A 27,151-nucleotide genomic window follows, 5' to 3' on the forward strand; every position below is an offset into this window, starting at 1 on the left:
CTCCTGTTTCCCCAGCAATGGGAGACAGATATTCCACAGTCCTGCACACTGTGCCTCAGTTTCTGCACTGAGGTCTTAGGGACCCAGATATCCAGACATCTCATTCACCCCTTGCCATCCCCCAGGGGAGCTTTGGGCTCTCTGATGGGGAGTTTAATTATGAGCTTCACCAAGGAAAGTGGAAGGTAACACTATGTGAGTGTGTGTGTGTGTATGTGTGTGTGTGTGTGTGTATGTGTGTGTGTGTGTGTGTATGTGTGTGTGTGTGTGTGTAAATGAATTTCTGAGGGCTGGGTGTTTACTGTTCAGGTACCTGATTGTGACTTTTTTTATCAATCAATAAACATTCATTAAATACCTACTGCATGCTAGGGATTGTGCTAAGAGGTAAAAGATGATCTGCTCTCAAGGAACTTACAATCTAATGGGAGACATAATAGGCAACCAAATACAGACCAAGGAAGCAATTAAAATGATAAAAAGGAAATAATAACCCAGGGAAGGCACTAGGTTTAAGATGATTTGGGGAAGGTTTCCTGTGGAAAAGGAGAAAAGGAGTTTTCTTTTGGGACTTAGAGGAAGCCAGGGGGGTCAGTAGTGGGAATAATTACAAGATCAATGGCTCTGGATCAAATATTATGCATTGGAGAAGAAGGTGTAAGAAGACTGGAAAAGGAGAGTGGGTGAAGTTATGCAGGACTTTGAATGTCAAACAAAATGTTGTATCTGGAGGCAATAGAGAGCCACTGGAGTTTATTGAGTAGGGGGGTGATGTGGTTGAACCCTGAGAAGAGATTAGAATGGGGAGAGACTGGAAGCAGCAATCCCTCCCCTAGCAACTGTTTTAATAACCCACACAACAGTTAATGAAGGAGGTGCCAGAGGAAATGTATATAAGACATGTTGCAGAGGTTAAAGTGCCAATAAGCACTGGCACCATATTGGATATGGAGATGAGAGAGAATGAGGAGTCCAGGAAGACCTCAGGTGGGAGTCTGGGAGGGAGGGTGGGTGTCTACCAAAGGAAAAGGGAAGGGTTTAGAGGAAAGGACATAAAACCTGTGGAGTCTAAATGTTTACTGGACATCTTGTTCATGTTGTCTGAAAGGTTATTGGAGATGTGGAGTTGGAGGGCAACAGAGAGACTGGATTAGGTTGGGTGGATTTGAGAATCATCAGCATAGAGATGGTAATTACATCCTTGGGAGCTGATGAGATCACTAAGGAAAATAGGGGAGAGGGAGTAGAGAAGAGTCAGAGTCCTGAGTTAGAGGGCATGTCTGTGTTTCTTTGTGATACATGGGTATGCATGGAGAGGGAAACGTGTTTTCTACCTGTTTATGTTTCTACATGTGGGTCTGTGATATGTGAGCGCATATATGTTTGTGTGTGTGAATGTAGGGGGACATGGAGCATATTTGTGCTGAGTCTGTGGGATCTGAATGTCTTGTGTCTTTGTGTGGGTGTGGGTTTGTGGGTATGTGTGTGTGTAGAGAGAGAAACAAAGAGAGAAAGAGAAAAAGAGGGGAGTCAGAGAGACAGACAGACAGAGAAGGGGAGACAGAGAAAAGGGGAGGGAGAAAAAGAAAAATTGACACAAAGAGGTGGAGAAAGAAAGAAAAAGAGACAGCGACTATAAGAGAGACACACAGAGAAAGAAAGAGACAGAGACAGACACACAGAGAGAAAAAGAGAAAGAGAGACAAAGAGAACGAGACACAGAAAGAGAGAGACAGTTACAGAAAGATCTATAAGAGAGATGGAGAGACAGAGACACACATAGAGATAGAGAGACAAATAGAAAGATTGACACAGAAAGAGACTGAGAAAGACCAAGAAAGAGACAGAGATAGAGAGACAAAGATAGAGAGTGAGAGAGACAGACAGACAGAGCCAGAGAGCCAGAGATACAAAGAGACACAGACAGACAGACAGACAGACAGACAGACACACACACACACACACACACACACACACACAGGGGGAGAGAGAGAGAGAGAGAGAGAGAGAGATACTGAAGCCTGTGGTGAGGTGTCAGTGAGAAGTGAGTGCCTGTGAGATGTGGGCTGAGTGTGTCTCTGTGACCTGGTAGACTGCACATTAAGGCCTCAGTCCGGGGGGCTGTACAGCCTGGTGTGAGGGTCCGGGTGGCCTGTGCATCCATGCCTGAAGGCATGCTCGTCCGGAATGTGTCTGAGCGGCCATTCTTGGGGCGGCTGGCTTGTGATGCAGGCTGTGTGTCTGAGCAGCGCTTGCCTCTGCATCTTCCTCTCCTCCGTCTCTATCATTCTCTTCCCCTCCTTTCTCGATCCCCTCCCCGCCCTGGTTGCTGATGCTACCCGGAGCTGGTTGCCATGGCAACTCCTCCATCCTTCCTCCATCCTCCCGCCTCCTACCCTCCTCCTGACAGGCTCTCAGCTTCCCCAATCCCGGCTGCTGTCGGGGGCGGGGCCCCATCCATCTGCCCCCCCACCCCCCCACAATCCCACCCTCTCTCCCCCCCACCCCAACCACCCCAGCTCCCTGGCTCCTCTCCTCCGTAGGTCTCTCCCTCCCCCTCATCCGGCTATCTGTAGGACAGAGAGGGGGGGCCTGTGGCGGCCTGGGCCCATACATTGAGCCCTCCCTCCCCCAGTCCGGTCCCTCCTGTCCCCCTCCCCTGGGCCAGGGGGAGGCCAGGGACGCTTGAGTCCCCATGGCTGGGGGCTGAGGGACCCGTCTCCCCCCCTCCCCTTCCTCCCTCCCCAGAGCTCCGGGGACCCCCCCCCCCCTCCCCAGCCACCATCACCTACCTCCTCCTCCTCCTCCTCCTCCTCCTCCTCCCTTCCATCTTAGACAAGATGCCTTCCCCCAGCCCCCTCGTTCTCCTGGCTCTCTCTGCTTCCTGCCTGGCCACCCCGGCCCATCCCGGTGAGTCTACTCAGCTGTCCCCTGGCCCCTTCCCCATCGATCTATTTGTCTCCACCCCGCCGTTCATCCCCCAGCTCCTTCTCCCTCACCTGTCTGTCTTGGAGCCAGGGGCCTGGGGTGTGCGGGCAGAGCCTAGGGGGTGGGGGTGGGGTAGGGGGCCCCTGCCTTTGGGAGGGCTCAAGGTGGGGGGCGCGACTTCTGGATAACCTAGGGATCAGAGAAAGCGTCCAGCCCAGCTCCTATAATGGAGAGGCCTTCACCGGCAGGTTCCAGGACCCGGGGAGGAAATAGCTTAAATTTTGATGGAGATGGGCCTGGCCTGCTCCCCTCTTCCCTTTCCCCATCGGGTCGGATCCCCGCTTCCCTGCCTCAACACAAATAGACACTAGACTAGAGTCTTAGGGAGGATGGGACCCGGGGCCTGGGATGGGGAATGTGAATGAAGATGAGCGCCCCCTCCCCCCAACCTGGGAGAGCTGCCCCCAACCCAGCCACCTGGGGAGGATTGAAACTACAATTCCCATGATGCCCTCTACCTTACATATGCTCTCTTGAATAGCTATTGGCTCCACAGTACTGCGGGAGTTGTAGTCTCTGATAGGCACCAGCTGAGAGGGTGGGAAAGGCCCCACAAGATGAAGGGGACAGGGTCAAGGGTTTAAGGGAGCTAACCTTGACCCTTCCTCTCCCTCACTAGTCCCCTTCCCCAGAACATGCCATCTTCAACAGGAGAAATGGGGTGTTGGGGGGAGGAGAGGCAGGGAAGACCCCCTTCTTAGCCCATTGATCCAACTGGAGAGCTGTCTCTGAAATCCTGCCACCTGATGAGACCCCAGACCCCCAGCTTCCACAATACCCCTGGCTATTCTACAGAAGAGCAGCATGGGAGTTGTAGTTTGTACCTGGGCAGCAGCCAGAGAGGGGGTGGTACCCGTGGGAGGAGAAGAATGTCCCCCACCCACCCAGTCACCCCCCACCCACCCCACCCCACCTCGGTGGAGAGTGGACTCTGGGTTCTTACCTTTTCTTTCCTCCTCTCCTCCCTCCATCCCAGATGGACTGTTCCCAGGCCAGGGTCCCTTGGCTCCCCCTTACGCTGTGGTCCTCATCTCCTGCTCTGGACTCTTGGCCTTTGTCTTCCTTCTCCTCACCTGTCTCTGCTGCAAACGGGGGGATGTTGGCTTCAAGGTGAAAGGGGGGGCTGTGTGTAGAGAGGCCTCTTGCCCTTCCCCTTGCCCCTTCCTTGAGGACCTGGGAGCATGCAGGAGGTTGGGAGGGTGCTCCTCTCGGAGGAGTGTGGGAGTATCCCAAGGTGTGCAGTGTGGTATCACTAGTAGCCCCCCCTCACCTCTACTCTGTATCCTGGAACCCCAGGAGTTTGAGAACCCAGAAGGAGAAGAGTGCTCCGGAGAGTACACACCCCCTGCGGAGGAGACTTCTTCTTCCCAGTCACTCCCCGATGTCTACATCCTTCCACTGGCTGAGGTCTCCTTGCCAATGCCTGCCCCGCAGCCGGCCCGGTCAGGTAACAGACAGAAAGTGCCCACTGCCCAGGGCCAGAACCAAGGCCAGCCAACTGCTACAATGAGGAATGGTCAGGGAGGGGACTGAAACTAGAAGGGTGTTCTTCAGTGGATTCTGCTTGGCTGCGGTGGGGGGGGGGGCGGAGAAGCAAAAGAGAAGTCCTGGGGGTCTGGAACCCCTCATTCCCTGTCTTTCCCTAGACCTGGGCACCCCTCTGGGCCTGAGCCGGCAGCACCTCAGCTATCTACAAGAAATCGGCAGTGGCTGGTTTGGGAAAGTGAGTGGGGCCAGTGGGGGCTGGATTTGGGGGTCCCTTGGAGCCCCCTCTGCTTACTCTCCTTTGGTCCAGCTCCTTGCCATCCCACCTTCTTAGCCCTTGCCATCTCTGTCCTGCTGGCTCCTCCACCTCCTTCCCCTCTTTTGTCCCCCATCTCTCCATGACCCCCTATTTCCAATCCTTGTATCTCTCACTTCCCAATTGCTATCCACCTAGCAGGATCACAGGACTCTAGAGCTGGAAAAGCCAATCTCATCCAATCCCTTAATTTTACAAAAGAGCAACCGAGGCCAGAGAGCTTAAGAAATTGACCCCCTCTCCTGCCTCCTGTCTCTCTGTCCTCACCTTCCCAGGCTAGGGTCCAACTTCCTTCTCCTGTTCTTCCCCTTCCCTTCCACTCATCCCATCCCCCCGTCCCCTCATCTGTCCGTCAAGTTCTCCCTCCATCCCTCCATCGGCTGCTCTGTTTCGCCGCCCAGCTGTCCACACGTCCGTGTGTCCATCCCTCCATCAGCCCCTCCGTCCATCTGCCTCTCTGCTCGTGAGTCTCTGGCTGGGTGGTGGGAAGCAGGGGTGGGTGGATCCAAGGCAAGACCCATCACTCAAGATGAATTCCCCACCATGTGGCCGGGCCTGGGGATGGTGTGGGACAATGGGATCTGGGCTGTCAGGATGAGGGGGGAGGCCCTCGAAGAGGAGAAAGAACCCAGGGTGATGGCCACCTCCATCCCACCCAGGTCATTCTGGGAGAGATCTTCTCCGATTTCAGCCCAGCCCAGGTGGTGGTGAAGGAGCTGAGGGTCAGCGCCGGCCCTCTGGAGCAGCGCAAGTTTCTCTCGGAGGCTCAGCCCTACAGGTAACATGGGCTGAAGGGTCAGGCTCTGGGCGGCCTCCCAGAGGATGCTGTAGCAGGGCTTGGTGGGGGAGGGAGGAGAGTCCACTTATCTTCAGAGGGTTCCAGAATTAGTCCAAGAGCTGGGAGGTGGGTTCCTTGGCTGTGGACAGGGGCTGGACTTTTGGATCTGGATCAAAAGGTGAGAGCCAGCAAGTGGATTCTGGGATGGGGGGAGGTTCCTGATAGGGTCCTTCCCTACCTCCCCCACTGGGCCCTGGAGGGTACATTCAGCCTTTAATCTACTGGGTATGGGGGCAGGGGGAGCTTCATGCTTGCCCCAGGAGCTGGAGAGCCACTGGGGCCCCTGACTCATCGTCTGATAACCCCCCCCCCCCAACAGGAGCCTGCATCATCCCAATGTTCTCCAGTGCTTGGGGCTGTGTGCTGAGACTCTACCCTTTCTTCTCATTATGGAGTTCTGCCAACTGGTGGGTTGCCCTCTTGTGTCTCAATGGGGTCATGCAGTAGAGACTTTGGGGGGTGCTGGAGGTCACCACTGAGGTCGGCCCCCTGTCGATAGGGAGCAAATAACCAGAAACGTTGAGAGATTGCTCTGGGGTCCCTGCGGGCAGGGGTGCTCTGCTCCAGAGTCCAAGAGCCCAGGGATCATTGGGTGGATCTTTGGGAGGTGGGGAGCCCTGCTGACCCTGCCCCCTTTCCCTATTCCCCAGGGAGATCTGAAACGCTACCTGAGGGCCCAGAGGCCCCCAGAGGGTCTCTCCCCGGAGCTGCCTCCCCGAGACCTGCGCACTCTGCAGCGAATGGGCTTGGAGATCGCCCGAGGGCTGGCCCACCTTCATGCCCACAATTACGTGCACAGGTGAGGCCGGAAAGGGAAAGGCAGGTGGGAGAGTCAGGGAGCATTGTGGGGAGGAGAGAGCAGGAGGGACAGAAGGGAGGGGTCTGAGGAGGGGGGAGGAGAGAGGGGAAGGAGAAGGGGGTGAGGAGAGAGGGGGAAGGGAAGGAGGGAACCAGGGGGAGGGGTGGGGAAGGAGGAGGTGGGAGAGGGGAGGGGGAAGAAGGAAGGGGGTCTGAGGAGGGGGTGGAGCTGGTTGGAGCCACTGGTTTCAAATTCTGTCTGATGACAACCAATTATGAGAACCCCAATTATCTGGGACCCCCATTGTGGGGGACCAGTCTGGGACCAAATGTGGGACCCCCAATTATCTGGGGCCTCAGTTTCTTCATCTGTAAAAAAGAGGAGGATGCCCTGGAATGCTTGGAGCTCTCCAGGATTTGGAAGGGAGTGTAGGCTGGATGGCTGGGGCAAGGAGAAGATTGGGGAGGGGTCTGGGGGTGGGGGAGGGAGGGGCTTCCTCATGGTCCCTGGCTTCCCTTCCCAGTGACCTGGCTTTGAGGAACTGTCTTGTGACCTCTGACCTCACGGTTCGAATTGGGGACTACGGTCTCTCTCACAGCAACTACAAGGTGTGTGGGAGCTTGAGGGTTTGGGGGATCCTGACCTGGGGAGAGCTTAGTACACAAGAGGCATTTAATAAATGCTGGGTGATTGATTGACTAACAGACTGTTGCTGCCTATGGCTTGACCTTGGGCAAGGTCTTTCAGGGTGCTGGGACTCGGTTTGGTTTTCTCCCCCTCCAGGAAGATTACTACCTGACACCGGAGCGCTTGTGGATCCCCCTGCGGTGGGCTGCCCCTGAACTTCTGGGGGAGATCCACGGCACCTTCATGGTGGTGGACCAGAGCAAGGAGAGCAATGTCTGGTGAGCTGGGCTACTGGGCCAGGGGGTGGGGAGAAGGCACCTGAGGCTCTTGGGGGAGCCCTACTGACCTTGGTCTCCGGCACCCCTCCCAGGTCACTGGGGGTGACACTGTGGGAGCTCTTTGAGTTCGGGACGCAGCCCTATCGCCACCTCTCCGATGAGGAGGTGTTGGCCTTCGTCATTCGGCAGCAGCACGTCAAACTGGCACGGCCCAGGCTCAAGCTGCCTTATGGGGACTACTGGTGAGTGGGGGGCTTGGACCCCCGCCCTCTCCTCAGCCCTTCCCAGCCTCCAAGCCCCACCTGTCATGGAGAGGGAAACTGAGGGCAGAGGGGACCAAGCACTCAGCCCATCTGTTCAGCAAGTTGGGAGACTCAGGCTTCTTTCTGCCTCTGCTCAGATTCCTCCTGCTCTCATCCTCTCCCTCCTTCTCTCCTCACTCCCAGGTTCCCTTTCTCCCCTGATTTCCCCTCTAGCTCTGGCCTGGGCCTCCTCTGGACCCCTCTCTGACCCGCTCATCTCTCTGCCCCTGTCTCCATTTCCTGATTTCCCTCTGCAACCCTGAGCATCTCTGGCTCTGCTTTGGTTTTCCAAAGTGGCTCATCTCTCTGGCTCAGTTTCCCCAGTTCCCCTCTCTGACCTGAGCCTCTTTGGCTCTGCTTCAGTTTCCCTGGGTAACCCTCTCTGACCTGCTTATCTCTCTGGCTCTGCCTCGGTTTCCCCTCTCTGATCCGCTCATCTCTCTGACTCTGCCTCGGTTTCCCTGGGTCCCCTCTCTGAACTGCTCATCTTTCTGGCTCTGCCTCGGTTTCCCCGGTTCCTCTCTCCGGGCTCTCCGTCTCCCTGGGTCTCCACTGGCCCCTTCCCAGGTATGATGTCCTCCAGTCTTGCTGGCGTCCCCCTGCCCAGCGCCCCTCGGCCTCTGACCTGCAGCTGCAGCTGACCTACCTTCTCTCTGAGCGACCCCCCAGACCTCCGCCGCCCCCGCCGCCCCCCCCACCCCGAGATGCTCCCTTCCCCTGGCCCTGGCCGGCCCCTCCTGCCCCCCCAAGGCCCACAGCCCTCTCCTCACCCTTTCCCCTCCTCGATGGCTTTCCGGGCTCTGATCCCGATGATGTCCTCACTGTCACTGAGAGTAGCCGAGGCCTCAACCTCGAGTGCCTGTGGGAAAAGGCGAGGCGGGGGGCCGGCCGCGGGGGGGGTGGCGGGGCGGCTCCCTGGCAACCGGCCTCTGCTCCCCCCGGCCCCCAGGCTGTCCCCTCGAACCCTTTCTATGAGGCCCTGGCCACCCCCAGCGTCCTCCCGGTCATCAGTGCCCGGAGCCCCTCCGTGGGCAGCGAGTACTATATCCGTCTGGAGGATCACGGCTCCCCCCCGGAGCCCCTCTTCCCCAATGACTGGGACCCCTTGGATCCGGGCGTCCCGGCCCCCCAGACGGCCCCGGCCCCTGCTGAGGTCCCCCAGCTCGTGGCGGAGACCTGGGCCTCCCCGCTGTTCCCCCCTGCGCGCTCCTTCCCTCCAAAGGCATCTGGTAGCTTTCTGCTCAGCGGTTGGGACCCCGAAGGCCGGGGAGCGGGAGAGACCCTAGCCGGGGACCCTGCCGAGGTGCTGGGGGAACGAGGTGCGGCCCCCTGGGGGGAGGAGGAGGAGGAGGAAGGAGAGGAGAGCTCCCTGGGGGAGGGGAGCAGCAGTGGGGGGCGCCGAAGCCGCCGGGGTCCCCTCCCCTGCCCTCTCTGTAGCCACGACGGGCCCTGCTCCTGTCTCCCGCTCCAGCGGGGGGAGATGGTGTCTGGCTGGGGGGGTCACCCGGCCCTCGGCTGCCCCAACCCCCCCGAGGATGACTCCTCGCTTCGGGCTGAGCGGGGGTCATTGACTGACCTCCCTCTGCCCCCCCCCTCTTCGGCCCCCCCCGAGTTTCTGGACCCCCTGATGGGGGCGGCGGCGCCCCAGTACCCCGGGCGGGGGCCCCCCCCGGCCCCCCCTCCCCTGCCGCCGCCACCTCCCGCCCTGCCCCCTCCTCCCTCTCGGGCTCTCCCAGACCCAGCAGAATCACCCGATGCCCCCTCGGGACTTGGCAGCCCAGGATCCGGCCTCTCGTCTCCGGGCCCCAAGCCGGGGGACAGCGGCTACGAGACGGAGACCCCCTTCTCCCCCGAGGGGGCGTTCCCAGGTGGGGGGGCAGCCGAGGAGGAGGGGGTCCCTCGGCCCCGGGCTCCCCCCGAGCCACCCGACCCGGGAGCCCCCAGGCCACCCCCCGACCCGGGCCCTCTCCCGGGCTTCCTGGTCCAGGTGAGCACCGAACAGCTCCTGCTGTCCTTGAGGGAAGACGTGACCCGCAACGTGCTGGGGGACAGAGCAGCCCCAGCAAAGGCAGGGAAGGGCCTTCAGGGCCCCCAGACTGGAAGCCAGGTAGTCCCGGGAAGCTGGGAGAAAGTCCTGGGCCTTGCAGGAAGGGCAGCCCCCGGGAAGAGGGAGAAAGTGTCGGAGAATGGGGTGCAGAGCCCCCCGGGGAGCGGGGAAACAGTGTTGGAGAACGGGGGGCAGAGACCCCCAGGGAGCAGGGAGAAGCTGTTGGAGAACGGGGGGCAGACACCCCCAGGAAAGAGAGAGACGCTAGTGGAGAACGGGGAGCAGAGGCCACCGGGAAGCAGAGAGACAGTGGTGGAGAATGGGGTGCAGGGGCCCCCCAGGAGCGGGGAGAAAGCTCTGGAGAATGGGGTGCAGAGCCCCCCAGGGAGCAAGGAGAAGGTGTCAGAGAATGGGAACCAGACTTCCCCAGAGAACAGGGAGAAAGTGTTGGAGAATGGGGGGCAGAGACCCCCAGGGAGTGGGAAGAAAATCCCCGAGTTTGGGGATCGAGCCCTAGGGATCCCGGAGGAGAGAGCCCTAGGGAATGGGGAGAGATTTCTGGAGAATGGGGATCAACCAGTCCCAGGGAGCAGGGAGCAAACTCCCAGTATCGGGAGTCCAGCCAGGAGCCCGGGGAGCAGCGAGCCAGTCCCCAAGAGTGGAGGGCAAGCTCCAAGGAGCGGGAGGAGAGCCCCCCCAGGACCTGGGAGAACGGGCCCCGAGAATGGGCTTCAAGCTCCGGAGGGCCAAGGGAAGGCCCCAGACGCAGGACCCGTAGGCGGCGGGGACGGAGGAGCCGTGCCCCTCGGCGAGACGAGGCCGGAGCAGCGGAGGCCGGAGCCAGTGCTTCCCCTGCCCCGGGAGGCACCGGCACCCGAGGGAGACGCCGGGGACCCAGGCGCCCCGGCAGACGGCGTCGTGGAAACCGGCGGAGACGGGGACCCCCCCCATCTGGGGAGGAAGGGACCCGAGATGCCTCGGCTCTTCCTGGATTTGGGCCCACCACCGGGGAGCAGCGAGCAGATCAAAGGTGAGCAGGGACTGGGGGTGACCTTGGATGTCCCCCTCACATCCCATCTCTTGAACTTCTTGGCCTTAAAGTGCCCAGAATCTCCCAGCTGGAAGATTGACCTGCCAAGGTGGTCCTCTGTTCTCCCATCATGGGAAAGCACCCCCGTCCAGCCTGTGGGGCAGACCTTGAATGGACCAGTGGGTTGGGGACAACCCTCCCCTTGACAGAGGACAGACAGTCTCTGGGTCAGGGGCTTGCCTGTGTCAAGCCAAATCTGCCTCCTCCCCTCATCCTCTTCTTTCCTTGTTCTGCCTCAATGGGCCCAAGAGCAGGGGTGGCCTGGTTTCTCAGGAGACCCCTCCGACCCATCATGGCAGGGAGCAGGAATAGGGAAGGTCTTGGAGGTTCTGAGCCAGGGGGCCAGTGGGAACTAGGTCAAAGCCCCTCCTTTGACAGATGGGGAAGCTGAGATCCTGGGAGGGAATTGAGTGCTCCCCAGGCTGGTTCTTTGGAGGAAGGCATGGAGATGGGGAAAGAGAAGGAGTAGGGGGCTGACCAGACACGGGGAGGAAGCAAGATCGATACCAGGGCAGCATGAAACCAGGGTTACTGTGTTGGATGAGGGTCCAGAGCCATCTGAGGAGCTGATCAATAGGCCAGATTTCATCCAGTCTGATAAAATCAGCTTCTTTTTTTACAGCAGGGGAAACTAGCTACAGCTTCCATGAGAAAAATCTGAAGGTACTAGTGAGCCACAAGCTCAGTGTGAGTCACTGATGCTGAAGTCAATTCAGCACGCACTAGCAACCCGCACTAGCAACCCACCCTTTCCATGTGCCAGACACAGAGAACTGGCAGGATAAAAAGGGGAAGGGATGATGGGAGAGATGAGGTGTTGATGTGTGAGCATCTGGGGTATGTGCCTGTATGGGGCACATAACCATATGTACAGAGACGATGGAGAGAAGCGCAAGCAACACACATGGAAATGCACACAATATGCAAATGAGCACACACATGTGCAATCTGCATGTAAGTGGGTGTGTCATCCTTGTGAGTGGGTTTGCCTAGATCTGGAAGTAGACATGCATGGAATTAGATATGCACATACCACATACATAGACCCATACATGCCATAATGCATCAGGTGCACGTGCATGTGGGTATACATGTGATGTGTCTATGGGTACTTGCAACAGACATCTAATTGGGTGCTTGTATAGGCATATTCAGCATACAAGCAAACAAGTACATACGTGGATGTGATGTGTCCATGTGTCCGGCATTGAACCACACGTAGTGTACGTGGAAGGAGACACACACCCACATAATTAGATGTTAAATAGATACAACATATTCATTAGATGCACGTATAATGTAATATAACCTACATGAGTGTGTGCATACAATGTGCCAATGTGCATACATGCACATCTATAGGCACACGCATGGAATATACATGGAAGTAGACCCACGTGTAATTATGTTGATGGAAGCATGTAGAATATGCACGTGTGTGGTTGTGCATGTAAGATCTCCATGGGTACATATAGACATCTGAACATCATATATGGAAGTGTGTGTATGTATAATATATTTGAAAGTGACATAAATGTAATTAGATGTCCATGTAAACACACATTACACACATCTATGCAGATAACATCATATTCTTCACCCGATGTACATGTGTATGAAGGTGCATGGAATGTGCCTGTGGTTACAACATGCATTTGAGTGTGTGTGATCTACATGAGAACTAACACACACAATTGGCTGTTCATGTGTGTATCTGTAGTGCACACAGAAACATAAGCAAACCTGTGTGAATTATGTGTGGTGTCTCCATGGGTACGTGGGTCATCTACACACACACACACACACACACACATAACATCATAGAATTAGACAGGAATATTATGAGATGCTCACATGTATTTACAGTATGCATACAAGTAGACATGATTTATTTCACTGGGTACACATGCAATGCTCTGTAATGACTGTGTCTGTGGATGTCCATGTAATGGGCTCGTGGGTACTCATGTAAGTGCATATGATACACACAAGTAGAGGCACGAGTAACATGCACTTGAGCAGAGCTACCCATGATGTTTCTGTGTGTCATGCATGTAATAGGTCATAATGCACTTATAAGCATGTGCGATATGCATGAAGTAGGCTCAGATACAATGGAATGTACATGTAAGTGTATATAATACATAAGTAGCTGTGCAGATAATTTTCATTTTAGCAGAGCTACACATGATGTTCATATGTGTCATTGTGTGCACAACAGGGCCACACATGCACATCTAAGCATGTGTGATATGCATGAAGTAGGCTTGGATACAAGGGATGTTCATGTAAAGTGCATATAATAAGCAGATGCACAGATAATGCACTTTAGCAGAGCTACACCTAATGTTCATGTGTGTCCTTATGCATGTAGCAAGTCATACACAAATACTTGTATGTATCTAGACATGTGTAATACACATGAAGTAGGCTCAAATACAATAGGATGCTCATGTAAGGGCATATGATACACACATAAGTAGCCATGTGGGTAGCATGTACTTTAGCAGAGCTACAATGAGGTTCATGTGTGTCCTTGTGTATATAACAGGTCATACACACGTGCACCTAAGCATGTGTAATACACATGGAGTAGGTTTAGATATAACCTACCCACAGAAGTAGATCCATATTTGGAGACAAGTACCCGTAACATGTGTGGGCAGCTATATCACACACACACACACACACACACACACACACACACACACACGAGCAGCTACAAGATAATCTGCCAGAGGGTGATGAGGCTGCACAGTGGAGGGAACTCTAGGGATTTTAAGAGGAGAGTGAGGGAGAAGAGAGTGCATTCAGGGCAGGAGGCACAGCCTGGGCAAAGACAGTGATGGGAGATTGAAGGTCTTATGTGAAGAGTGACACGAAGGCAGGTTTGCCTGGAAGTGTGAAGGACAGCAATAGACAATGGGGCTGGAAGGGTAGGTTGGGGCCAGGGTGTGCCCCATGGGGTACTTGGCACAGAACTAATTGATAAATGGTAGTTGATTGACAGAGCCTAGAGGCAATCAGCAGATGGAGTCTATTGAGGCAGAGGTCAGGTAATCAATGAGGAGGCCATCAAGAAGGGAGGACTGAGAGACTTGGTACAGGGTGGTGGCTCTGTGAGAGGGGGAGAGGGGGGTGGGAGAGTTAAAAAGGACAAGATTGGGCAACCACTTGGATGGTAGTGGGGTGGGGAGTTAAAGTGGGGTGTCAAGATGGGAGATGGGGTCTTGGAGACCATTAAATCCATCACCTTTATTTTACAGATGAAGAAACTGAAGCAAACAGGTTAAGGGACTTATCTAAGGTCACACAGTATGCATCTGAGATGAGTTTTAAATTCAGACCACACTAACTCCCCAGTCCTATGACCATCAGTAGCACTACCTGGGATTGTGAGCTGGGGTAACTGCAGGGTTGCTAGGGGTCTGCCAGAAATAAGGCCAGTTAGCAGAATTGGGTGGGGGAGGGAATGTTCCATTTCTGACATGTTGAGTTGAGATTCCTAGGGAAGGGAAGTCGGGTTCAGAGGGTCTGATAGACAGTTGGCCATGTGGGGCTGGGTGTATGGATCAAGGAGTCCTAAGCAAAATGGTCATTGAAGCCAATGCAATCACTGAGGTAGGGTCAAGAGAGGGCAGGACATCACCAGGTAAGGGGAGGTAGATGGAGGGACAAGTCCAGTAGGAGAGAGCAGGCTGCAGCAAATGGTGGGGGGGGGGGAGGGAGAAGGGAACAACCATTTGTTAAGCCCCCCCCAAAGCACAGAGCTCATTTGCTCTTTCCATTACACAGATAAGAAAACTGAGGCAGACAGGTTAAGTGACTTGCCCAGTAAGTGTCCAAGACTGGGTTTGAACTCAAATCTTCTGACTCCCAGTCAAACCTCTCTGCTCTCTACCGCTCTCCACCGCTCTCCCTGGTTCTGTGCCTATTTCTGAATGAATGCCCACTTGGAAATGACAGGGGCATGGGCGAAAGGTCCTGGGGGGGTTGTGATCTGGTTTCCCTGGCCCCAAAGAGGCCTCTGGGCTCGCTTGGTGACTGGCCAAACTGCTTTGCCTTGACCTCAGTTTCCTCCTCTGTGAAAGGGGGTTGATGAGAACAGCTCCTCCTGGTCTCAAAGGTGGGTCTGAGGGGCCCCCGGGTCTGGAGCTGCCAGTGGAGATGTAACCAAGCTCTCCTGCCGGATGGCACCAGGGGTCTTGTGGTCAGCAGCAGGGTCACAAAGCAGAAAGACTGGGGCCTGGCACGGGCTCATGCCAGGGCAAAGTTTTGGGATGGAAGGGTGGGGAAATTCAGTCAGGGCCAAGGTTGGGGTGCGCTCGAGTCCTGGGTCTCAGTTTCCTGTGTAAAAGGGCTTCTCTCTGGGGACCCCAGAAACCCACCAAAGGTCTGGTGGAAGGAGCCGGTGGCCATAGGGGTATCTGTCTAGTTATGTCTCCCTTCTCTCCCCGCCCCCCAGCCAAGCTGTCTCGCCTGTCGCTGGCCCTTCCACCGCTCTCTCTTACCCCGTTCCCGGGGCCGGGCCCTCGACGGCCCCCCTGGGAGGCTGGGGACGCCGGGGTCCCTGGCGCGGAGGCCGGCGGCCCGGGGGCCCTGGGGCTGCTGGAGGACGGGGAGGACGAGGAGGAGGAGGAGGACGACGGGGCGGCCGCGGAGGAGGGCGAGGAGGCATCGGCCCGGGGCCCTGGGAGGGGCCGGGCAGCCCCGGTGCCCATCGTGGTGAGCAGTGCCGACGGGGACCGGAGCCGCCCGCTCCGGGGGCTCCTCAAGTCGCCCCGAGGGGCCGACGAGGCCGAGGAGAGCTTGGAGTTGGACCGGAAGCGCAAGATGGTCTCCTTTCATGGGGACGTGACCGTCTACCTCTTCGACCAGGTGCGCCCCGGGGGCCGGGGAGGCAGCCGGGCGCTGCACTGCCAGTCCGAGACCTGGGTTCGAGTCCCACCCCGGGCCTCATTATCAGTGATCCCAGGCTAGTCGCTTAAGCTCCCTGCCTCAGTGGTCTCATCTGTAAAGTGAAGGGGTTGGCCCGGAGGATCCCTAAGGTCTCTTCGCCACTGAAGCCAAGACCCAAAGAATAAGGGGAAAGGGAGATGGCCTTGATTGGCCGATAATTCCTAGAATCGGGAAAGTTGACTGTTTCTGTGTGTGTGTGTGTGTGTATGTGTGTGTGTGTGTGTGTGTGTGTGTATGTGTGTTGGGGCGTCCTGTGGAAGGTGGGGGGAAGGCTCTGCTGGGTTGGGGATCTTCCTGCTCCCCCATCCTCTGACCTGTGCCCCATGGCTATTCCAGGAGACCCCGACCAACGAATTGAGCGTCCAGGCTCCCCCCGAGGGGGACCCGGACCCTTCGACACCCCCAGCCCCGCCGACACCTCCCCATCCCCCCAGCCCTGGAGATGGGTTCCCCGACAGCGGCTTCGGTAAGAAAGGGGAGAAGAGAATTGCACGATGGGGTGGGAGAGGGGGCTGCTGGGCCTGAGAATTTGAACAGACGAAGTTCTCTTCTCCAAAATTTAGGAGGCAGTTTCGAGTGGGGGGAGGATTTCCCCCTGCTCCCCCCACCAGGCCCCCCACTCTGCTTCTCCCGCTTCTCCGTCTCACCTGCACTGGAGACCCCAGGGCCCCCAGCCAGGCCTCCAGACGCCGTCTGCCCCGCAGGTAATTTCTACTCCCAGTTTCAGGAGAATGGGGTGGTCAGAAGGGCATGGGAATGGGCAGGAGCAGAGTGGGCACAGCCAGTCTGGCACATGGATTGGCAAGACCCAAGTGCTGTGGGAAGAGCCTGAATTTGAGTCTATAGTGTCTTCAAGTGAGCATGGGCGAGGAGGGGGGGATGGGTGGGCAAGGAGGGGAGGGAGGGATGGTCACGAGGACAGATGGACTAAGGCAACGGGAAGAGAAGGGAGGGAAGGATGGGTGAGAGAGACTAGGGGAGCCTGGTGGGCCAGCTCAGCTGATTGTGGGTGAGTGGGTGAGGACGGGAAGGCAGAGGTTTGGAGCTTGCAACCCAGATGGGGAGACTGAGGTGCAGTGCCTAAAACCCTGTCTTCCCAACCATCGGGACAGTGAGGATGGGAGGAAGCTCCAGGAGACTCAGTGGAAAGGGCAGCCAGGGGCTGAGCCTGGGACTTTGGAGCTTCTCTGCTAGGGGAGGGCTGGTCCTCGGCTTCCCAGCCCAAGTCTGACCCCACTGCTCTTCCCTTCAGGCCCCGTGGAGAACTGATGCCCAGAGGCCCTCACCCACCGGGCCCCCAACCTGCGGGCCCCGACCTGCCAGGCCCTCCTGAAGAGGGGGCGAGAGGAGATGGAGACAGAGTTGCTGAGTTTGGAGAGGCCCCCGAGGCTGGGCCCCAGCCCTCCTCCCCTGGGTGCCAAACAGGAGGTCGGGGCTCACTTCCCCCCAGCCCTCCAGAACTTGTCCCCCCACCCAGCGTGCCTCAGCCCCCTGGAGCTGAGTGAGAGGAGGTGGATGCCAGCCCCACCCCCAGCCCTCAGGACTCTCCTGTGTCTCCACCCCAGGGGTCTCCACCCCACAGATCACAGACCGACCCCATGGGGCACCTCAGGACTTGGGGGGACTACCCAGCCCTACCTCCCCTCGGGGCACGGAGGGGCCTAGGCCCCCACTCCCCCCTTGCCCCATTCCTTCCCCCTCCCTGGGCCCAAGGCCAGAGATGTCCGTTTTCATGTTATTTAAAAAAAGACAGACAACTTTTTGGAGATAAGGCTGAGTGTGTGTGTGTTTGGGGGGGCTGATGTGGGAGGTCTGGGGGTGCCAGGGCTCATCTGTCCTTGGTCCTTTCTGGGGGTCATGACTCCCCACTCTCCTCCCCATCTTTCTCCTCTGCTCAGCTAGCAGTTTGAAAGGACTGAACACATCGCTCCAGTCTCTGCACAGGGCTCCCCAAAGTGCCTAGGTTGGGGGGCAGACCCTGCCCTCAGCCAGCTGCCGGAGATGGCAGAGATCAGGTCTGGAGTCTCCCCCAGCCTCCTGGGGAGGCCTGAGTCTGATCCCCACAAGTCAGGGGCCCACTAGGCGCCCTCTCCAGTGACCCCTGGGGGTCGCTTCCTTAGCCCTCTCCTCCAGGTTCTGGAATCCCTCTTTGGGGTGGGGGGGAGGGGATCCTCAACTGTTGGAGGAGCCAAGCTCACTGGGTTTGGGTGAGGGGCTGCGCTCCTGCCCTCAAAGGTTCCTGGAGGGAGGTCTCCCCGCCAGCACAAGTGGAAACTGTGGGCAGGGGGCTCAAGCAGGGTAGGGGACAACTCTGAATGGTCGGGTGGGCCTGGCACCACTCCGCCAGGGGCCACAGCCTCTCCTGCCCCACCCCATCACACTGTTACAGCTTAGACAATAACAATAACCGTCGTCATATTAATAATAATAATAATAATGAATTAATTACAAATAAATGAAGAGAAACCACGCGTAGAAAATTCTCCTTTGCCCCAAGAAAGGGCACTGGGGCACCCAGGGGTCCGGCCCCTCAGCCCCCAATAAATAAGTGGAAGGCAGGGCCAGGGGCCAGGGTGGGGGCAGTTGGGTTATTGCCTATGGGGGAGAAGGGGGTCGGCGGGGGCGGCAGGGGGGCGATCAAGCCTGTTCCTGCTTCTTCTTGACCGAGATCCGCTTCTTCCTGGCCGCCAGCATCTCGTAGAAGGGGTCCACGCTGACTGCGGCCCTGGGCGGGGAGGCAGAAGTCAGCGGGGATGAGGGCCCCCACCCCAGCCCCCAGTTCCAGGCATGCCCCTTACTTGATGGATTTAATCCACTCGTCCTTCTCCTCCTGCGTGGGGGCCGAGATGCGGTAGACCATGTGGTTGCCCTCCACCACGCGCCCGTCGGCCTCTGTCTTACAGGCCTTGATGAGCTGCCCCTTGTTGTTCGGGATGTAGAGCTCAAAGCAGTTCTGGGGGGCAAAGGGGGCACAGGTGAGCCTCAGGGGTGCAGAGGGCAGGGGGGACCCATGGGGACAGAGAGGGGAGAAGGGCAGAGGGGGGCAGAGGGGCTGGCATACACTTACCGGTTTCCGAGGATCCTCCACCTCCCGGATGCTCAGGTTCTCCAGGGGGATGATCCCCCGGGGCTCCTTGTCCTGCCAAACCAGAGGAGGCTTAGTCCTGGGGCCCCGGGCAACCGGGCCCCCCAGCCACCTTCTACCACAGGCCCCCAACCACGAGGATCCCAGCATCCCACCCTCCACAGCCCCCTCACCGTCGTGTACTCAAAGTAGTAGAGACAGTTGTCGGTGAGAATGAACCAGCGCCGTTTCCAGGTCTTCACCCGGCCCCCTGTAAGGGAAGGAGGGGGCGGGGGCGGGCTCAGCGGGGGGGCCAGGTGAAGGCCAGGGGCTGGAGGGGTCTGGGAGGGGACAGGCATAGGGACAGGCAAAGGGCAGAAGAGCAGAGGCCTAAGGAGGAGGCGGGGGGGGTGAGGAGAGGAGGGGTTGGGGGGTGAGGGGAGGCCTCCCTGCATCTAGGCCCTGGGTACCAGGTCTCGGGATCCCCATAGTACCCGCCCCACGCCCCCAAAGCTCCAACGCCAGGCCCGAGCCACGTCCCTGGCTCCCGCTGCCTCCTGCCTCCCCTGTCTGGGCCGGGGCCAGGGGCAGGGGATGGAAGGGCCAACAGGTACCTACCTCCTGGGGGAGAGGGCAGGAGAACAGGCAGGACCAGGCAGCAAGGAGGAGGAGGCCGGGGAGGGGCGCCCCCGAGAGACACAGAGAGAAGCAGAGACCAAGAGACAGACAGTGGGACACATGTGGTGAAATGGAGGGGGGGTGTGGGGGCAGAGGACAGGCAGGCCCGGGTTGGGGGGGGGGGAGGGAAGAGAGAGATGGAGAAAACTAGTTACGTCCAGACGAGGGGGGTGGTGGCCCCAGAGCCCACCCCCACCCTGGCCCATCCCCCGCTCTGGCTACCTCGCCCGTGGGCCTCCCCCCCACCCCGGGCGGCAGCGGCGTACCCAGTTTGAGGAGCCAGCCCTCGCGGTCAGGGTTGAAGAAGGTGTGGGTCAGGTCGTTGCCATCGTCCTCCGGGATCTTAAAGGGCTCGTTGCGGATGCTGTCGTACAAGTTCTGGGAGAAGAAGGGTGTATGTGAGGGGCCCCCAGCCACACCGGACAGAGGAGGGCCCCAAACAGAGAAGCCGGGTGAGACTCCCCAGTGACAGCAAGGAAAGCGGGGCCCAGAAGGAGCCAGAGGCAGCAGGGAGGAGGGCCGGGAAGGGAAGGAGGTGCCTGTGCTCGATGCCGGGGGGGGGGGAGGCAGATGCCCCTGGGAGGACCCCAACCTCACCCTGAGCAGCTCTTCGGGCAGGTCGCCACCGTCGTTGATGCCGCGGTTCATGGTGATGAACCTCTCGACGCCCGGCTTGTCCCGCACGTTGGGGTTGTGGAGGCTGGTGTTGAGCATGATCACAGCGAAGGAGAGGACGTAGCAGGTGTCTAGCTCAGGGGAGAGGGCGGAGGCCAGGGGTCAGGGCCTCCACCCGCCCCCCCCAAAGCTCACAACCAAGCTCTGGGGCCCCAGTTCTGGGGCCACCCTGTCCCACCCTCCCCTCCAAGGCCCACCTGTGGACTGGAAGACCCCTGGGTTACACAGGCAGTAGCGCTGCGCGAACGCCTCCATCATCCTGTCGATCTTCTGGGCCTCCCCGGGGAGGCGGAAGCTCCAGAGAAACTGTCTGAGGTGGAGAAAGTCGGTGAGGGGACGGGGAGACGCCGCAGAGACCCCCCCCAGGCAGCCAGGAAGGAGGGGACCCCCGCGCAGGCCTGCGCCAGGCACCACGGGGCGGGTCGGGGGCTCGCGGCCCACCTCAGCGCCTGCACCAGGTTGAGGTCGGTGAACTCGTGCAGGTCCACGAAGGCGTGGAGGACGGCCAGGTTCAGCTCCTCCCTGCAAGGAGACACGGGAGGGTGAGCCCGGGGAGGGGCGCGGCGCCCCCAGCCCCGGCTCCCTTACCGCTCCCCCAGGTAGTCGCCGATGGCCGTCTTGTTGAGCCCCTCGCCCTTGTACAGGAAGCGGGAGATCTCCTCGGGGGTGTTCTGGAGCAGCTCGTTTTCCACCAAGAACTGGATGCCCTGCAGGGGGGCCGAGGCGCGGGCGGGAGTCAGGCCGGGCCCGGCGCCCCCCGAGCCGCCCCGGGCCCGGCCCCCGGCCCCCGGCCCCCAGCACCTTCTTGGGGTCCATGTTGAACTTCTTCCGGCCCATGGCCATCTTGCGGTTCCTCTGCAGGGTCTTGCTGCGGGGCAGAGCAGGGGGTGAGCGCCGAGCGCCCCGGGGCGCCCCTCCCCCCTCCGGCCGGGGTGCCCACCTGCCCTCGTTGGCCTCCAGCCCCTCCACCTCGCTCATGGCCTCGCTCAGCTCGTCCCGCAGCCGCTGGATCTCCACCAGCAGCTCCTGCTTGCGCCGGCGGATGCTCTCCAGCTCCAGGCGCTCCTCGGGGGTCAGGTCCGGGGGGACTGGGGGGACAGGCCGCGGGGCTGACGGCGTGCCGCCTCCGGGGGAAACTGAGGCAGGGCGCGGGGCGCCCCGCAGCCGCGGGGCAATGGGGGCAGGGGCTGCGCCCCCTTCTCTCCGCCAACTCGCCCCTTCATGCTTCCCTGCCTCGATTCCCCCTTCCCGGGAAAATGGTCTCTCCCGATCCGAGAGCGCCCCCCCCACGGGCATCCGGGATAGTACGTCCCACAGGCAGGAAATGGACTCGCCCAGGGAATGGTTTCGACCACGCCCCCCCGCGCCGGCCGGAAATGGTTTCGTCCCGAACAATGGAATGGAACGTCCCGTCCCCTCCCGGCCCCCTCCCCCTCCCCCGGAGCGCGCTCCGCGCTCGCCTCACCGTAGACTCCGTCCTCCATGGTGACCGGGGCAGCCCGCTGCGGGCCCGTGGCGTGGCTCGTGCCGCGGGTTCTCCTCGGGTCCTCGGGGCTCCGCTCAGCCCCTTCGGCCGCTCCCGGGGCCGCCGCCGCCACCGCCTCCGCTCTCGTGCGGGGCCGCCCCCCGGCCAATGGGAGCCCGAGCTCTGCTTCCGGCGGCCCAATGGGAGTCGAGGGGCGGCTAGCCCGGGCCAATGAACCCGGGCGGAGGCGGGGCGTGAGGCGGCCGCGTTGCCTCGGTGGACGAGGGGAGGGTGGCGGAGCGAGCCAATGGAACTCGGCGGAAGGGGCTCGGGGCCCCGCCCTGCACCCTGGGACCAATGAAAGTTGGGGCCCCGCTCGGGGGGGCCCCCCCAAAGTGACAGGGCACCGACGAGGGAAGGCTTTGGCTTGAGACGGGCGAGGGAGTCTGCGCCTGGGGGAGAAACGGGAGGAGACAAACGGGAGAGGGCGTGGCCTCCTGACAAGCCGGGGCGTTGCTAGGGGGCGGGCCCGTTGCCAAGGGGCGGCAACAGAGCCCAGGCCCAGAAAAAACAAGAGTTGCGTTTCTTAGCAACTGCCGTCGCTCTGGCTCCTCCCCCTTCGCCTCATCTCCCTTGGCCCCGCCCCTTCCCCGTCTCCCTTGACGACTAGCCAGACTCCTCCCTCTCTGCCAGGCCCCGCCCCCTGGCTCCTCCCTCTTCCCAGTCCGCCCCCCCTCCAGGATCCTGCAGGCTCCTCCTGTCTCCTTCCCCCGACGCCCCCAGATCATCCCTAGCATGCAGTGAACCTCCACCTTGCCACCTAATGTCCGGGGAACCTTGAGCAATTCCCTTCCCTGGGCCTCAGTTTCCCCATTTCTGAAAGGAGTTGCCCCAGTGACCTCCGAGCCCCCCCTTCTCAGCCCCAGCCTCTTGGGCAGGGGATTGCTAATCCAGTCCCCTTGTTTTACCGAAGAGGAAACTGAGACTCAGAGAGGCTGTGACTTGAACTCAGATCCTCTAAGGGCACAGTTAAGGCTCTTTGTGAGAGAAACAAGGTGATGACGCCACATGTGGGTCCCCTCCCCACTGTCCCCCCTCACCCCCTGGTGACTGGCCCGAAACCGGTGGTGCCAGGACTTCCAGACCAGCTTCCCCAGGGATTAGCCCTGGAAACTGCTCTCGCCTCTTAATCCCCTCCCTGTCCCTCTTCTGACCTTCAGCGAGTCTGAAGCTCCCACCCCCTCTCCTGGCCCCCAAGAAGGGGTCCTGGCCCTTGTTCCTGGTCCTTTCCCTCCAGGCCACCCCCTGATCCCACTTGGGCATCCCCAGAGACCCCCACCAAACCCTAGCCCCAGCTCTCCCCTTCCCTCCCCCTACAATCCGGCTGCTGCCAGCTAATTAATTCCATCCGGTCCTTATTGGGGTTACTGATGGATAAAGGCCACGGGCCAGGGGGTGGGGGGAGGGGGAAGACAGGGTATCAGAAGTATGACAGACCTGAGGAGGTTGGGGAGAGGGTGACTGGGCCTCTGGGCCAAAAGAGCCCTGAGGTCTCTGGAGGACGGTGGGGCCACGGAAGCATGCTAGGTGGACCATGGGCTCCTGGTGAAAGGGAGGCAGGAGACTGAGGATGGCAGGCCCAGCCCACCAGCTGGGCTCCTGGGGGGGACCTAAGCAGGTGCGGGAGGGGGGCTTCCTCCTCTCCCCTGGCTCCAGGCCTCACTGCGGGCTGGCACCTCTCCCTGGACACACTCAGGGAAATAAGTAAATGGGCCCGGGGCCAGGACTATGGGGAGGCAGCCACCCCTGGGTCCCTCCCACCCAGTTACACAATATACATGGAGGTGGCTTCCCAACTCTTTATTCTGGGGGGCAAGGGTAAGATGGCTCCCTCCACCCCCAGGCAATGGTGGAAAGGACCCCAGGGCCTTGGGTCTCCTCATACTCTCCCCAGAGCCTAGGCAGGGGCAAGGCAGGGTGGCCCAGCCCAGGGTCTGGACCTGCTGCCGCAGCTCGGTCTAGGGTGACTCATGCTGCAGCCTTCCCAGTGTCCGGAGGCCATGCCAAGTCCTGACAGAACACCACCTGCTGTGCTCCAGGGCCTTCCAGAAAAGTCCCAGGAAGGCCCCCCCCCCCCCAGGCCCAGAGGTCCCAGGCTCCCCACGTGCCCAGACTGAAGCAGTAGACATTCCACCCTCTCAGGTTTAGAGGAGAAAACATGAGGGGGAAGGGGCTTGCCCCCCCCTCCAAGGTGCAGGGAGCCAAGCCAGGATTCCAGCCTGGGGCCTCGGGCTCCAAAGCTCATTTTGGGAGTGACCTCCATCCTGAGGCCAAGGCCACTCTTTCCTACCCCTTCTGCAGCACAATCAGGAAAGATGGAGGAGAATACGGATGTATATACGTAGATAGGTAGATATGCCCAGCATTCTGGAGAAAGACCCTGGCTACTTTGGTGGCCTGGAGCATCCTGGAGGCTTCCAGCTCAGCCTGGAGGCCAGGCTAGCCTCCTCATGGCCCAGTGGGCCCAGAGCCTTCCATGGCCTGTCCTTTCCCCAAAATGGGCTTGAACCAATGGGCCTCCTGGGTCCCATTTTCTTCTTGAGTGGGGCAGGAGGGTCTAGAACAACCCTGGCCTCCCCTTGGGCTCTAGGCAGGATTGAACCCAGAAGGAAAGGGTCAGGAGAAGGAAGAAGTGCTGAAGCTGTCAACAAGGGTAGAAGGGGGGGGTGGCCCTCATTCCTCCTTGTTGGGAAAAGGTGAGGAGGGGCTACCAGTTCAGGCATCCAGAAGGTTCTACCCATAAAGTCAGCTCCCCCATTCCTGAGGACCAGGGAGTATGTACTGCCTCCCTATCCATCCTAGCCTATGCCCCAGGAAGGGGTTCTAGGCCTAGAAGGGAGTCTAGATTCCAGCTCCTTCCCCACCAGTAACTACAACTCCCACATCCCCTGGGGGGGGGTGACATAAGGAGTCACTGAGACAGCCAAGGTCCACCATATTGGGAATTGCAGTCCCTCAGCCTTTCCTGCCTTCCTTCAAGGGGGTGGGGATTCAGGAGATGGGGGTGGGGAAGGGGTGGGGGACCTGGCGCTGGCCGCCCCCTGGGCTTCACCCCTCTCCTCCTCCACCTCTTCCTCCTCCTGACAGCAGCTGAGGGCCACCTCATTCTCATAGCAGAAGGCAGCCAGGGCTCCAGGCAGGCCCCCCTTGGGCCCGGGGCTCTCACTGTCCCCCAGGGCCCGTCTCTCGTCCAACTCCCGAGCACTGCAGACGGGGGTCCCTGGTACCTCATAGGTTCGGTGAAAGTGACGATAGTCCACCTCATAGTGGGCTCCTCTCTGGAAGAGCACAGGCTCGAAGCGGTGGCCCCATAGAAGCTCCCCTGGCAGATAGGAGGAGCGGCACTGGGTGGTCATGGCTGTGGCCTCCACCATACCCTCCAGGATGACCACCAGTTCAAAGTCTGCCCTGGCCAGCTCGGCCCGACCCATCTCATACAGGGGACTGGAAGCGTCGATCTCATGGACGATGGTGATGGGCGACACCAGGAAGATGCGATCTGTACCCCCGTCAAACCCCACGTCCACATCCTGATGATCCAGCGGAATGTACTCGCCTTCTGGGGTAACTCGAGGCTGGGGAGAGGCACAGCAGAGCCAGAGACAATGGGCAGTGAGGGTGGGGGATTACAGACACGTGGCAGATAAAAAAGAGATGGAGGAAAAGAGAGACCCAGACACAGTGGGCAATCAGAATCAGATCAGACCCAAAATAAAGGAGCGGAAATAGCAAAGCAGTCAGGCACCAAGGGCCACCCCAAAGACATGAAGGGGACCGGAAGGCCAGGGCTGGGACACATACACAGAGACAAAAACTGATCTCCTTCCTCAAATACCAAAATCTCTTCAATATTGGCCAAAAGGCATGGTGGAAAGCCACTTAATTCCTTCTGACAGGTCCCCAGGGCAACTGCAGCAACCTGTGGCCTTCCCAAAGGAAGGTCAGGGAGTTAAATCTAGAGCTGTCCTTGAGAAGGGCCACAGTATGAGAAGCTAGAAGGGAGGACTACACCGCCTGGTCTGAGCCAATCTATGGGAAAGGAATCTAGAAAGGACTACAGCCTCCCAGGTCTGAGCCAATCTACAGGACAGGAAGGACTACACGGCCCAGGTCTCCTTGAGGATGGGTCTCCACTCAGGGGTTTTCAGATGCCCGCGACTAAGTCTGAGGAAGCCACGGTGTCCATGAGCTTCTTAGACCTTGACCACACCAGGGGAGAGAAACACTTCCCTTCAGACTATCAGATGGGGGGTGGCTGGGGGTCTTGGCTCCCCGAGTCCTGGAGGCCGTCGTCCACACACCACAGGGGGATGCCCTTCCCGCCCCCAGGAGGATCCTCCAGACCCTCGCCCAGGCGCTCCTGAGCCTCTGGTTCTCCGGGCCTGAAGGCCAGACCGTGCCCCAGGGAACGGGAGCTTGATGCTAGGCGGCCCGCAGGAAGCCTCCGCAGGGCAGGGGTGCCCCCTCACCTGGAGCAGCTGTGCCCGCACGTGGGCCTCCACCAGGTGACTGCGCCGCAGGTTGCCCACGCGCCACATGAGGCAGAGGCGGTGGTCGCGCAGCGCCACCACGGCGTTCTCGCTGAAGACCAGCGTCTCGTTGCGCTTCTTGGGCTTGGCGATCTTGGCCATGATGGCGCCCACCACGAAGGCGTCCAGCACGCAGCCGGCGATGCACTGCAGCACCACGGCCAGCACGGCGGCCGGGCACTCCTCCGTCACGCTGCGCACGCCGTAGCCGATGGAGGTCTGCGTCTCCAGCGCGAAGAGGAAAGCGGCCAGGAAGCTGCCCACCTGCGAGAAGCAGGGCGCGGGCGGCGGCGGCGCCGCCAGGTCCCCGTGCAGCGAGGCGATGAGCCAGAAGGCCAGGCCGAAGAGCAGCCAGGAGGCCACGAAGGAGCAGGAGAAGAGCAGGCACATCCAGCGCCAGCGCACGTCCACGCAGGTGGTGAAGAGGTCGCTGAGGTAGCGCGCGCCGTGCTCGCCCAGGTGCACGAAGCGCACGTTGCAGTGCCCGTCCTTCTTGACGAAGCGGCCGCGGCGCCGCGGGCCCGGGCCCTCCGCCCCGCCGCCCGGGGAGCGCCCGTTGCGGCAGGCCGTCGCCCCGCCGCCCTCGCCCTGGTCCTCCTCGGCCGGCGCCGGCGGGACGCCGCTCAGGCGCCGCAGGACGCGCGACACCCCCATGGGGGCTAGCGGGCGGCGGGGCACCTGGGGGGCGGGAGGGGCGCGGCTGAGCCGGGGCCGCCGCCCCCGCCCCCCGAGACCCCCCGGGGGCCCTCCTTCGGCGCTCGGCCGCGGGGCCGCGTGAGGCCCGGCCGGCCGGGGCAGCCTAGCTCTGGGCCCCGACGCTCCCCTGGCCCTTGACCCCCCACCCCCACCCGGGGCCGGAGCGGCTTATGTTTCCATATTCAGCGGAGACGCGGCTTAGGGGGGACAATTTCATGTCAAAGTCAATGTCTAATCTGCGGGCGGGTGGCCCTT

At 59.9% G+C, this 27,151-nt stretch overlaps 3 protein-coding genes across 4 annotated transcripts; 1 reads left to right on the forward strand and 2 right to left on the reverse strand.

The window, feature by feature from the left end:
* The first annotated feature begins 2,268 nt into the window (after positions 1-2,268).
* Positions 2,269-17,085, forward strand: LMTK3 (lemur tyrosine kinase 3). Its single transcript, XM_074219818.1, has 15 exons — positions 2,269-2,910; positions 3,965-4,098; positions 4,285-4,435; positions 4,635-4,711; positions 5,449-5,567; positions 5,947-6,034; positions 6,278-6,426; positions 6,950-7,034; positions 7,210-7,331; positions 7,424-7,573; positions 8,201-10,710; positions 15,236-15,648; positions 16,066-16,195; positions 16,293-16,433; positions 16,982-17,085. Exons 1-15 carry the CDS (start codon positions 2,841-2,843, stop codon positions 16,996-16,998), a joined length of 4,356 nt encoding a protein of 1,451 aa, XP_074075919.1. The 5' UTR covers positions 2,269-2,840; the 3' UTR covers positions 16,999-17,085.
* A 1,057-nt stretch (positions 17,086-18,142) lies between these two features.
* Positions 18,143-22,062, reverse strand: CYTH2 (cytohesin 2). Of its 2 annotated transcripts, XM_074219816.1 has the most exons (12): positions 21,612-22,062; positions 21,087-21,234; positions 20,948-21,014; positions 20,735-20,853; positions 20,588-20,668; positions 20,344-20,456; positions 20,069-20,217; positions 19,738-19,849; positions 18,988-19,064; positions 18,797-18,868; positions 18,528-18,682; positions 18,143-18,454 (listed from the first exon to the last, which is right to left on the reverse strand). In XM_074219816.1, the coding sequence occupies exons 1-12, from the start codon at positions 21,628-21,630 to the stop codon at positions 18,367-18,369; spliced, it is 1,200 nt and encodes a 399-aa protein (XP_074075917.1). In that variant the 5' UTR covers positions 21,631-22,062; the 3' UTR covers positions 18,143-18,366. The 2 variants fall into 2 exon arrangements, with proteins under 2 accessions (XP_074075917.1, XP_074075918.1); XM_074219817.1 differs by lacking the exon at positions 21,612-22,062 and having other exon boundaries at positions 18,988-19,066; positions 19,737-19,849; positions 21,116-21,146.
* Positions 22,063-23,678: 1,616 nt separating this feature from the next.
* On the reverse strand, positions 23,679-26,908 carry KCNJ14 (potassium inwardly rectifying channel subfamily J member 14). The gene is made up of 2 exons (XM_074219819.1): positions 26,141-26,908; positions 23,679-25,246 (listed from the first exon to the last, which is right to left on the reverse strand). Exons 1-2 carry the CDS (start codon positions 26,852-26,854, stop codon positions 24,647-24,649), a joined length of 1,314 nt encoding a protein of 437 aa, XP_074075920.1. The 5' UTR covers positions 26,855-26,908; the 3' UTR covers positions 23,679-24,646.
* Positions 26,909-27,151: the final 243 nt, after the last annotated feature.

The sequence above is a fragment of the Macrotis lagotis genome, chromosome 1, assembly GCF_037893015.1.
Source record: "Macrotis lagotis isolate mMagLag1 chromosome 1, bilby.v1.9.chrom.fasta, whole genome shotgun sequence".
In the NCBI taxonomy this organism is placed as follows: domain Eukaryota; kingdom Metazoa; phylum Chordata; class Mammalia; order Peramelemorphia; family Peramelidae; genus Macrotis; species Macrotis lagotis.

What these genes read in the sequence shown, in the direction of transcription:
- LMTK3 (XM_074219818.1), top strand. Translation starts at nt 2,841, where the DNA reads ATGCCTTCCCCCAGCCCCCTCGTTCTCCTGGCTCTCTCTGCTTCCTGC. An exon ending in CTGCCTTATGGGGACTACTG is followed by an intron (nt 7,574 to 8,200) that starts GTGAGTGGGGGG and finishes GCCCCTTCCCAG; the next exon opens with GTATGATGTCCTCCAGTCTT. An exon ending in GAGCAGCGAGCAGATCAAAG is followed by an intron (nt 10,711 to 15,235) that starts GTGAGCAGGGAC and finishes CCCGCCCCCCAG; the next exon opens with CCAAGCTGTCTCGCCTGTCG.
- KCNJ14 (XM_074219819.1), bottom strand. Translation starts at nt 26,854, where the DNA reads ATGGGGGTGTCGCGCGTCCTGCGGCGCCTGAGCGGCGTCCCGCCGGCG. An exon ending in TGCGGGCACAGCTGCTCCAG is followed by an intron (nt 25,247 to 26,140) that starts GTGAGGGGGCAC and finishes GCCTCTCCCCAG; the next exon opens with CCTCGAGTTACCCCAGAAGG.
- CYTH2 (XM_074219816.1), bottom strand. An exon ending in CTGGAGGCCAACGAGGGCAG is followed by an intron (nt 21,015 to 21,086) that starts GTGGGCACCCCG and finishes TCTGCCCCGCAG; the next exon opens with CAAGACCCTGCAGAGGAACC. An exon ending in ACTACTTTGAGTACACGACG is followed by an intron (nt 18,869 to 18,987) that starts GTGAGGGGGCTG and finishes CTGGTTTGGCAG; the next exon opens with GACAAGGAGCCCCGGGGGAT.